This window comes from Physeter macrocephalus, chromosome 17 (assembly GCF_002837175.3).
Source record: "Physeter macrocephalus isolate SW-GA chromosome 17, ASM283717v5, whole genome shotgun sequence".
In the NCBI taxonomy this organism is placed as follows: Eukaryota; Metazoa; Chordata; class Mammalia; order Artiodactyla; family Physeteridae; genus Physeter; species Physeter macrocephalus.
The window spans coordinates 32,529,134-32,541,932 of NC_041230.1; the positions used below are offsets into that span (position 1 = coordinate 32,529,134).

General features: G+C 35.7%; 1 protein-coding gene across 3 annotated transcripts in view; it reads right to left on the reverse strand.

Annotated features, from left to right (window-relative positions):
- The window catches only part of CDH8 (cadherin 8), a 382,227-nt gene that overhangs the window by 65,141 nt on the left and 304,287 nt on the right, over positions 1 to 12,799 (reverse strand). For 2 of the 3 annotated variants that reach the window (XM_028478220.1, XM_028478221.1), the window contains exon 8: positions 6,139 to 6,260. In XM_028478220.1, coding sequence (XP_028334021.1) covers positions 6,139 to 6,260 — 122 coding nt within the window. Of the gene's footprint in view, positions 1 to 5,248; positions 6,261 to 12,799 lie in introns of those variants that run through there. The other variant, XM_028478223.1, reaches the window with a different exon arrangement.

Below are 12,799 nucleotides of genomic sequence, written 5' to 3' on the forward strand. Positions count from 1 at the left end.
TTTCACTTTTTTGCCTTTTTTTTTTAGCTTTTCCCCCATCAAAATTGCACTCTAAAAGTTATACGTCTATTAATGACTCTCTTGAAATGATTTTTTACATGTGACTTCTTCAAATATTGTTTTATACATTCCACTAATCTACCTTCCCCTTACTTCACCTAAAGTAAAATGAAAATCATATTTTATGCATTTTGTTGAGGCCATCAATTTCATCTGTTCTAAAATCAATCCTGTCTCTTTCTTGTGTATGCAGATAGATCCTAAAAGATGCCCTCTGGCAGGAAAGTTAAAATTAAATCTCCTGTATTTATTGTTTCATGAGTGTTATAAAATGCTATAATTTCATTTCATTGTTTCACATTTATTAGAAAAAGACCAACAGAAACTAAAAAAATATATAAATATGGTAGCAAACTCATTCATTGCTGCTATTTATCAAGGGATAATTCTACTTTTCTTATTATGTGGAATGCTTTTGAATAGAGTGTGTTATTGATCACAGGAGTTTTTTTTTTTTTCTTTTGAAAAGTGCTCACTCTTGATTATAATCTTATTCTCATTACTATTTTTCTAAAAAGTGTGTCACACAGGCAATGGAATTTCAAAGTCTGCTCCTTGGGAAGCATTGTGAAATCCTAGAAAATACAGGGACTGGGGCACCTCCAAGAATAGACTTTGCAGCCCATCTTTCCTACTTTTCATGCCCTTAGTTAAGACCCTTACTCTTTTAATTGCCTCAGCCCCCATATCTGTAAAATGTCATTGCAGCACCAAACTCTCAGAACGGGGATGTTAATTGCATGTTAGATGTCTGTATGTACTATTTCATTCATGGAAGCATGCAGCCTCTCCAGTCACCTCTCTCCACCCCCACTGCCAGCACCTTAGGCCAGGCTACCATTATCTCTTGCAATTACAACCTTCTAGATGCTCTTCCTGTTTCATTGCATGTGCACGCGTCTGCATGTGTGTATGTGTGTGTATGGATTTTATTCAAACATAATACTCTTTTTGTCCAATTTCATTCTTGCTTATTACACTTGTATTACATTTGCTTATTACTCTTATTATACTCAGCCACAGATGTCTTCAATTTTTCAAACAAACCAAGGTTTTTCTCCCTTCAGGGTCTTTGCACAAGCTTATCCTGTTGGCTAGAAGGCTCTTGTTTCCACTTCTTGTATGACTACCCTTTCTCATTTTTGTTCAGTTTCAGCCTAAATGATATCCCTTTAAAAAGTAACTTTCTTGACAACACTACGTAAAGTAGATCTCTGCTTTTTCTTTGTTCTCTTCTGTCTATACTGTGTTGTTTTCTTCAACTCATTTTCAAAATTTAAATTATTGACTCATTTCTATGTTTTTTTATTATCCCTCTTCCTCATTCAGTTCCACTGGAGAGAACACTTTTTGTGTTCTTTTCACATTGTTTCCCCAGGTCATATTACAATACTTAGCATCTTGTAGATACACAATAAATATTGTTCAATAAATAAATGAATGATTTTTCATTTGTGCACTGTGTGTCTGTGAATAAAACAAGTGTTTCCATGGTAATATCTGAGAAACTAATTATTGAAATATTTGTCACTGCTAAATTAGAATCATGAGTCTAAAATTTTGTGGATATCCATTACTACATGACAAGCACTGGCTAGATACGTATCTGTAAGTATGGGCTGTTATCTTTTTTGACCTGTGATATTCCCGTGATAAACAAACTTTATATTGCTGCAGTATTGGTCAGAGATAGAAGGGATTAAAAGAGATAAACCAAAGTATGTTTTTAACCCAGACGTAATTAACTTGATGCTAAATAGAACATCTCGACTTCTATAGATAGTGATGAAGCTCAAATTATACTCCACTAGATTTATTTATAGTAACAGGGGAAGCTCCTTCCTGAAGGAAACATAGCTGAAGAGGTCGGCTGCTAACTAATTCTCAAACAATAAATATTCTCTGAGACTAAACAAGAGACCTTGAGTCATCCCAGGAAACACAGTACTTTCAGTTCAGTCCCTGTGTCAATGAACCATCTGGAGCACATTACCCTAATTCTGTATGTATGGTAAGCAGGAGGTAAACATCTGAAATAAAATCTTAGAAAGACCCTATTGAGGAGATAAGATGTAGAACAGTTATGGAAGGCCCTCTGTCCAACACTGATCACTGATGTTCTCTATTTCTCTTTCATGTTTGGTTTTGAGTATGGTGTTATCATAGTGAAGGAAGATACTGGTTTCTCCTGAAGGAGCTGTTACCTGGTCCTTCAGAGTACCATTCTCTTCAGACAGAACCTGGTTTATCCCCAGCTGACTCCTTTTCAGCACTTGATAGATGTTTCCTATCTCTGGTGGAATGTGTCCTATACTATTTCATGTTTGGTTTGAGTATGGTGTGGACATAGTGAAGGTCTCCACTGGTTTCTCCTGAAGGAGCTGTTACCTGGTCCTTCAGAGTACCATTCTCTTCAGACAGAACCTGGTTTATCCCCAGCTGACTCCTTTTCAGCACTTGATAGATGTTTCCTATCTCTGGTGGAATGTGTCCTATACTAAGCGGTCTTTTCATTAAGATAGTTCCATTTCCTCTCATCTCTTCAGCCTCCTTTCTGCCCAGAGGATTTGAGGTATTTTCTTGCAATTCTACCACTTCTAATTTTATCAAGTGCCTATGCCTACCAGAGAGACGACTCTATGAGGGAAAAAGACTGATGTTTGTCTGCCACTAAATCCTCAGTACCCAGCCAAGTCTTGGCATACAGTTTGTGTTCAATAAATATTTACTGTCTGATCAAAACCTATCATCCTATTAGACACATGAACTTTCAGTCAGATATCTTGCCTTCTAATTTTGAAATCCTCAATCCATACGCTCATTTCTGCTTTGGCCATTAAAGAGGAGCAAGTGGAGAGAATCTTTTTATTCATCCTGTTAAACTGAGGGCCAAGTAATTTGTAGATGACTATATCATGGCATTATTGAATTGGAGACTAAAGGTATACATCGCCTTATAACTTTTAACTTAAGATAAATTACCTGTAACTATTGGGGGAAAATTGTTTTAAATAAGAGTAACTAGCCATCAGAAAATACCACATCAACATCTGATTTTGAAGTGGAGGGATTATTTAAAAGGATTCTAATCAAAAGGGATTCACGCTGATTTTTTATAATATTGACTGTGAACGCTCTCTCTTTGTCATGGGTGGTTGTTACTCTCTTAAGGGAACCAATTCAAGAAAATGTCATCGTTTACTTCAGAATCGTGGGAAGGTGGGAGGAAGAGACAGGACTTCCAGTTCTACTTTCAAAGTAAACCTATGCCAATTTTAGTACAGATGTACCACGAACTAGAGATCTATCTTAGAGAAGAGGAAGGTGGCCTCCCTTCTTTCTTTCCTTTCTTTCTTTTTTTTTTTTTTGGACTCTTTGTTTAAATGAGTCCAGCGGAAAAGAGTCAAGTGCAGTAGAATTCTCTACATTCATGTTGATACTGGTTTTCATTTTGTGAGATGTTTTAAAGAACTCTTTACAGAGGCTCACTCAATCCAGAAGATTTTTTACGGATTGAGTTTTTTTAATGGCTTGTGCTTGATTATTGCTAATGATTTTCAGCTGCATCATCTCCCAGGAAGCTGACCCCCTCGAGTTTAGCCTTAAATCCATATCTTCCAGGCAAACTAGACATTTGAAAGCCACCTGCACTCCTTTCTCTGAGGCTGTTATAAAGCAGACATTAATTGTTGAAAAATATTGAGATGACTATGAATTTAGTGCTAATTCAGTCTTTGACATTTGTTTTGCATGAATGTGATAATGAATATTCTAATTTCAAAGTGAGTCAGCCATTTGTATGGTATTATGAGACACGACTGCAAGTGTATCTATGTTGAACTTATATAAGTGAACACTATTTAGTGTGGATAACAAAAATGAATTTGGGAAAATATTAAATATAAAAATGAGATACTTGAGCTATTAAAAGTGACTTAGGAATGATATAATGAATCAAAAATGAGTTCTGACTAGCACAAAGGATTCAAGGAATTCAGGAGCTATTTGAACAACTGCGTGTGTATCAACCAGTCAGCCATATGTCCAAAAATTATGCTGAACAAAGATCTGATTATCTTCATGTAAATATGAACTCTAATAAACATGCCTAAATAGATTCATTTGAGGATAAGATAGTGCAGTGGACACACACAACATAAACATTTTTTCACAGAATGAGTCATTCATGTTGATTTGCAAAAATCATAAAACAAATAATCAACTTCTGTTTTTTATTTTGATCTTGCATAGGAAAGGTGATGAAACAATGCATTTTTTTCTGAGGATAAAAACTGCTGAGGAATCATTAAAACCTTGGAAACAGTCAAAATCCACAGGGTAAACCTCCAGATTCCAGGGGGTCCAAAGGCATGCATGTCAATATCACAAGTGAAGCCAATGTGTAATTTTTGAAATATCAATGCCATTGACTCTCTGAACTTGTGTGATGAGTTTTGCATGAACAATGGAGTTTTATTTAAATTCTAAAGCATTTGACAGTTTCTGTATGATCAAAAATGTCTGGCTTATAACTGTGATTGGCTACATTACCCTAGCAACAATCTGGCCCACACAACCATATCCTTGAAACTGACCTGCATATATTATGATCAAACTCTCTCCACCAACTGCATTCACCAACTTAGCTAAATGATATTTGCTGCCAAGTATATATACACTCCATCCTCAAAGGATCACAAAAACACTCAAAAGATAAGACCGATAGAGGGCAATTCGACATGATGAAATTAAGAAACATTGAAACTAATGTTAGAATATTATTTATAAAAAGAGGTCACCTTTGGCATATCACTGCTGAAGGTGAATATTTTGATTATAACAACATTTGTGATGTCTAAGTGTTTAAAATTACTCAATTTTATTATTAGAATTTTAGCTTTTACTTTGTATGTGTGCACAAGTATGTGTATCTTTTTTTGGTAGATGGAAACAATGCCAGTCCTTCAGATACAGGAGAGTAGTCTAGGGAAAAATGCCCACTGTTTTATAGGAGAGTAGCAACTTGATCTTTTGTAATAGTTAAATAAAACTATAGAGCCACAGTTCTATTCCTTTCTTAGGTGGAAAAAAATCTGACTCTTGTCAGGTAAACTGCTCGGCAAATAGTAAGTTGAATTCCTAACACCCACGTGAAGCACAAGAATAGTTGGATTAACAACTCCAGTGTCATGCTGTCAGCTGCTGTTTATTTAAATTAAAATGTCACCATCCAGAAATAAATTAGGAAGTTGAAAAACGATAAATTTCTTAAACATACAGTACTTTGGCACCTTGTTAAAATAAGTCTATTACATTTGTGGTTTTTAGAACTTTACATAGACTATTTCCATTTTGACATTCAGAGTATAGCAGGTTTTGTTTTCGTTCTTCTTTCTTAACTTTCTCCCTCCTTCCTCCCTCCCCCCTTCTTCCTTCCTTCCTTCCTTCCTTCCTTCTTTCCTTCCTCTCTCCCCGTCTCTCTCTCTCTGTGTCTGCATTGTCCTCTCTAAGCTACACAAGACAGTTTAAAAGAAAAAAAGTTCCATCAATACACATCAATATACAATTATCAGATGCTTTACTTGCATGTCTAAAACATGTTCACATTATGTCTATCTAAATATAGCTACAGCTTTACAGATTTAAAAATTCACTTCCTGCAATTGGTCTTCCTAGGGTTTCAATGTTATGTGTTATTTCTACATTTGATATGAAACAAACATAGCTTCCCATGGGCTTTTCCCTCACTTCCCATCATTTGAAGGTTAAAATTTTGGCCCCATCACTCTAAGACCTCCCCTGTGATCATCCATACCCCAAGATATTTTAAGATAGTTTTTTGGCTCTGGGTTCATGGCACAGCAGGTCATTCCGTTTCAGGAGCCAATTTGGTCATAAGTAGGAAGAGAATTAACATCTCCGAAAGAAGAATACCCCCCCTCTGTTCCCATTTGGATGTTTTTTGCCTATGACTTTGCAGATTGTAAACGATGCACGTGCACACTATAATGCAGGTTAATCAAATATGAGACAGTTGTATACAAACATATTCAGCATTAACAACATGGAGATATTTACTTGGCCGGGTTTTCCATTTTCACATAAAAATGCCTCATATTCGGATGCGAATTCAGGGGCGTTGTCATTGACATCCAGCACTTTAATAGCAACAGGTACTCGGGATATCTGACTGTGGTTCCCTATGGGAAGGAAAAAATAACATCAGCATTGAGGATATTGCATTTTAATGTGCAATTCAACTTTCTTCTTGAAAGCTTGTGTGTCTGTTTCAACTTCCCTTAATTAGGGTGTTTTCAACATGGTGATTATGGAATCTGACCATTCAGCAAGGAAAAATAGCAAGTGCTTGGCTGCTTAAAAAAAAGTATAAATTATTATTCCAAACACCATTTGCTGGAGCTTAGCTTGATAAAGACCATCTCTGAATAAATTAAAAGAGGTTTCCTTGATGAAGAAAGCTTTATTTTATTGATAAAGCCCATTGTACAAAAGAAAAGAATGCTGTATGCAACAAAGATTTATCTCTTTCTTTATCTTGGGTAGACAGCCCATTTCTGCACTATGACTTGTTCGACTGACTATATATTAAAGGTGAACATCAAAAACTGAAAAAAGGCTAGAACCAAATCAGTTGTTGAGAAGGTATCTTTAATACTGATAAAAGGGATAATCTTAAAGAAAGGGAATCATATCTTTTATGAATTTTATTTTTTATTCAAAATTGACCTTGGGATCTTTTTGGGTAAGATAAGCCCAAGTTATTTTAATATGTCATTTTCATAAAGATTTTCATCAGGGTAAACAGATAATAATCTTTTAATCTTTCCAGGTCAATTCCAGTAGCACAGACCTTAATCCTTAAGCCTTAAGTCCTTAAATTTAAAAAATTATACACACACACACACACGTGCCCACACGCGCATTTACGCACAAATATGCATGCACAGAAATCTGGCCCATTACTACACTGCTGACTTGGCCCACATGATGATGTTTCATTTCTAATAAATGCAGTACCATTTGACTCTGACTGCACCATGCAATAATCTTTTGATCGCTTGTAAATTATACAGAATGCATTGAAAGTGGCCAATTATTTATTTGTGTTTCTGTGGCACTGAATATTTATAAGCAAGCTAGCAGGGGAAAAATCTTTGGCTTTTGAATATGAAGAAACAGACTTGTATTTGATATATCAGACCCTTCTTTTGACAACTGATTAAATTCAGACCTCTGAAACCTTCAAATACTCATTTTTTTCATTACATATAAAAGTATTTTAAAGCACATGCCAAATAATCACAGCCATGTTACAATTTTATAGTTGGTTAACCCCACTGGCAATGCTACAAGATTGGAATTTAACTACCATGGCTATTCTCCAATATTCTAATTTGATTAACTATGGATGGATGAATATTATCCTTTGGAATTCCAACTGCCTCAGTAATGGAACAAAATCTCAATTCCCAAAAATCACACCAGTGGCCTTAAATGTCCTACCTAATATGTCCTTTTTCTTTTCCTGTCTTATGTCTAATGAATTAATTCATTCTCATTCGGAGAGGAGGCATGCAGCTCCCTAGTTTCAATGGAAGGGAAAGTTAAAAAAAGTGTAACACATGACTCTGAGGACAAGAAACTTACATTTTACCCTTTATCTACTTGAATCAGGTAGATAAATGAGTTATAAGGTATTTGAAATAAGGTCTGATTATGTCCTTAAAGATTTACATCTCTTTTCTAGTCTGACCATGAGCTGAATAGCAGCTACTGAGGAGGAGAAGGAAATCTAGTGTTTGCAGGAAGCCCCATCTTCGCCTCCCACTACCAACATGATTCTGAACATGTTATTTAACCTCATTTTATTCCTGAGGACACTGACACTGAAACTCAAGACCATGACACCTTATTTACAGAACTATTATACACATTATATGAGAAGAATTAGAAGTGCCCAGATCATATTGGGCACATAGTCAAGTGTATCTTAGACTTTACCTTTTATAATTGCAAACATCAGCACCGTGCATATTCAGTGTGCACTATGCACACTGCAAGATATTTCACAGAATCATCTCATTCAGTCCTTACTGAAGAGCTATGTAGTAGGTAATGTGATCCCCATGTTGTGGATTGCTGATGTGGAGACTGACATTCACAGGGCTGTATGCCTTTACCAATATGACTCAAAAATTAACTCCAAGACTCCAAAATGTAGTTTTGGCCTTCCAAACATGAGTCATTTTCACAGTATTATATTGATGAAGTTTAAAACAAAGTATATTTGCTTGTTGTTTGTTTACTGGTAAGGTAACTAATCACTGCCATTTCCTCAAGAATGCTTATAGGCTTGTTATAAATTTTTATTTCAAGTTTGACCACTATTTGAAGTTTGACTACAAATATAAGAAATCAAGCTGGATAAATCTAATGGGTTGTACCACGACTGATATTCTCAGAATTGCACTAATAATCTGCAAGCCTCTCTGAGAAACTGAGCAATTTAAATTCCATATTTTTCCTCATACTTCGATTTTGCCCAAAGTCCCTTTTAGTTGATTAATTTTATTTTGTGATTCTCTGTATTTCAACTCTAAGAACTATTGATTAGTTATTTACATAACATTCATTTCTTCCGTGCCACATCTTAGACCAACTCTTGTGTATATAAGTGATTAGAGGAGCCTTCTATTATGTTTTAGTCTCGTTAACCATTCAATTCATAAACAGACAATGATCAACATAGACTTGAACAGTGAATAACAGATGCATTGTCTTTGAAAACTGCAGGTACAAGAAAAAGCTGTCGTACTCTTTAAACATGATTTTGTTCCTGGGGAAGTGAAGAAAATGCTGAGCTCACTGAGTTAGAGTCACTGAAAATGGTTGACTGGGCCAAGTTTACGAAATATAATATTCTTTGTCTTCCCTCTTTCTCATGCCTTGTACACACACACACACACACAGGCAAACATGCATATACAGATTTTACTCTCACTATTTTGGCAAAAGGATAATTATGCCAAGGCACATGTTCTTAATTTCTCTCTTTTCTTAATCTCACAGTTTTAATAAACTGCAATTATCTCTTAGATCTAGATGGCCAGCAGGTGGTAAAACTCAAGCATAGAGACTAGAGAATCTCCATGAGCTTCTTTCTGGGATAACTTTCAACATTAAAGTAATATATGCTTTCTCTTATTGTAAGATCTGGGACAGGGTGGTGGTTAACTATCCAGGGGCCCAGATCCCTAGAATAATACCATCTAATTTTTTTCTGTTGTTCGAAGTAATATAGGTTTGGGAGCTATCACTTAATACTGTTAGAAGATCACGAGCATAGGGGCTATATCACATGATCACTGGCGAGTCACTGAAATATTTTTTGATGAGATTTACCATTTTAAAAGCTAGCATAAAGCTTACTGACAAGAGAAGTTATGGTTTAATTTTGTTTTCTTAAGCATATGAATGTCCCAAAATTTACTTTGAGTATTTCTCGAAACTGCTAAATCAAGGAGAAAAACAATAAAATATAATAAAACAATAAACTGGTGCCATATATCCCCAAAATGTGTTATCATTATCTATATTAGATGAACATGCACAATTGAAATTATTTCAACTTATAATTCTTGACACAAGTGTCATATTTAAATGCTGAAGATTCACTTTTATCTAAATTAATGAAGTGATGGGAGTTCAAAATTTTAAGATATTATAGAGCAATAAAATTAATTAGATAAGCTTCTAAGGAAATTATTCATGTCCTTTGTGACTTGCCCCAAAATGTTTGCCTTTCATCTGATACACAAACATTAAATATAAAGATATTATAATTAGAAACTTGATTAGCATTCATTAAAGATTAATTTTCTAAACACAGGAGATGTGACAAAGTGGTCTGGAAGGAAAAGCCCATTTCAATTGGCCACAAAAGTTGACTGTTTTCACATAATGATGGAAAAAAGGCTGAAATGGCACCTAGTATAAACAACTCCTTGACTTCTACCATTTGAATCTTAGTGACTTCCTGTCACCTCTGTCACATAGCCTCATGAATTGCCCATTAATTTTGCCCTTTTATAATCAAAGGTAATGGAATACTGCCAAGTCTACGTTACTTGGGAATTTGCTTCTAACTACTTTCCATGAGCTGCTGTTTTTGCAGGCATCGATTGAAATAAACAGCCTCTCCTTTTCAGGCTATAAGAGAGAAAATTGATTTGACAAATTTAGATATACTGGTGGGTTCAATAAATAATTCTTGAGCCTTCTATGAGTGGAAGGGTGGAAGGCATGAGCAGTAAATTACAGTCAACGGGGGGAATGCAAAATAGTGAATTTATAATTGAATAGGGATGAGAGGAATGCTGGAAGTTTATAAAACAGGAAGATTCTAACTGAATATATGATAGAAACGATAGCAACTTAGGAAATTTAAAATGAAACTGATGGGAATTTCAAAGAAGGTCTTGGAAAATAATTTCAGTCGTGAATTTAGGCTCTCTGGTGACTAAAGATAAAACTTTTTGATGTACATTTTGCCCATAAATGGTGTGATAATTTCTAAATCATTAGTTATGGTTTATTAATTCATAGATTATTAGATAGCATAGAAACAAGGTGGAATATAATTAACCAGTGTACACCAGCAGGGTAGAAAATCTGTTGGGACTTTAAAAAAATTTTTATTGGACAAATATATATCACTTATATGTGGAATCTAATAAAAAATGGTACAAATGAACTTGTTTACAAAATAGAAATAGACTCACAGATGTAGAAACCAATCTTATGGTTACTGGGGGGAAAGGGATAAATTGGGAGATTGGGGTCGACATATACACACTACTATATAAAATAGATAACTAATAAGGACCTACTGTACAGCACAGGGAACTCTACTCAATATTCTCTACAAAAATATTCTGGAATTTTTTTTTTTTTTTTTTTTTTTTTTTTTTTTTTGTGGTTTGCGGGCCTTCCTCTGCTGTGGCCTCTCCCGTTGCGGAGCACAGGCCCCGGACGCGCAGGCTCAGCGGCCACGGCTCACGGGCCCAGCCGCTCCGCGGCATGTGGGATCCTCCCAGACCGGGGCGCGAACCCGGTTCCCCTGCATCGGCAGGCGGACGCGCAACCGCTGCGCCACCAGGGAAGCCCCTGGAATATTTTTGATAGGTTTTTCTCTTTACAGTATTATTTTTATGTGTGACCCTTTCACTAACATGGCTGTATTGATGCACCAGTTAAAACACAATCTATTATCTCCCTCAAATACATACCAAGAAATTTCAACATCAAGGGAGCAGTTGACCACCATAATTTTAATAATTTTTGATTATATGATTGTGAAAATTCCAGCAAGCCAGGCTGTAAAGAGAAGTCATTCTATTTTACTCCTTAAAATCTCAGTCATATTTAGATTAGTTTAGAATTAAATGAGAACTTTAATCAGAGGGTGGCTCTGGTATCAAATGAACAAAGCTTGTAAGGCATAGTTTTTGTATTAACCAAGTAGTAGCTCTCTCAAGAAAGGTAGAGAAATGCTTTCTCTCACTGTGCAAGTTGTGGACTTAGACATATTTGAAAATGCCTTAAACTCTCTGGAGAAAATGACTCTTAAATGGTGACTTTAGTTTAAGTCCTCACTGACCCCTGTCTGTTTGCCCTACTGACTACAAAAATGCATGCTGTCTGGCTCCAGCATTTTCAAATGCTCTCTAAATGGGGAGAAAATGTGTAGGTCTCTTATTTATTACATTCATCTTAAGTGAACCTGGACGTAGTGGAATCCTTGGCAAGACCTCACTCCACCTTTTCCTACTCTCTACAATGAACCCTCAGTATCCTTTTTCCAGCTCACAAGAGTTGAAGTCCTAAAGAATAAGGTAGGCACATTTATGGTTGTTAAATTCTATGGGAAAAAATTTTAGGGCCATTGAAGTAGGAACTGATGTTATGAACCTCTTAGATACTATTTATTTATTAAATATAAAGCTTTAACAGTCATGTTCTAAATAAAGGCAACATTAATGGCAGTTTGTAAATGAAAAATTAGTACTAATGGGAATGGAGCTATTACATTTTCCATTTTTTATTAATATGTTATATAACATTACCTACTTTTTAAAAAATAAATTTATTTATTTATTTATTTTTGGTTGCGTTGGGTCTTCGTTGCTGTGTGTGGGCTTTCTCTAGTTGTGGTGAGCGGGGGCTTCTGTTCGTTGCAGTGCGCGGGCTTCTCATTGCAGTGGCTTCTCTTGCTGCAGAGCACGGGCTCTAGGCACACAGGCTTCAGCAGTTGTGGCACGCGGGCTCAGTGTTGTGGCTCGCAGGCTCTAGAGCACAGGCTCAGTAGTTGTGGTGCACAGGCTTAGTTGCTCCGCGGCATGTGGGATCCTCCCGGACCAGGGCTCAAACCTGTGTCCCCTGCACTGGCAAGCGGATTCTTAACCACTGTGCCACCAGGGAAGTCCAATATTACCTACTTTTAATTCTTTTTTAAAAAAATTTAAGCACTTACTAGTTTTATTTTAATATACTAAACATTTTAACTTAAAATTTATAAATATGCATTATTTGCCAATTTTTTTCCCCAGACCTTTTCTTTGACAATAAGTCTGCTTCTAGAGTTCTGAGTTAAATTTAAATAAACCAGTAATTCATGGCTTATGATTTCCAAGTATTTTTTTTTAAATTAAGGTAATAT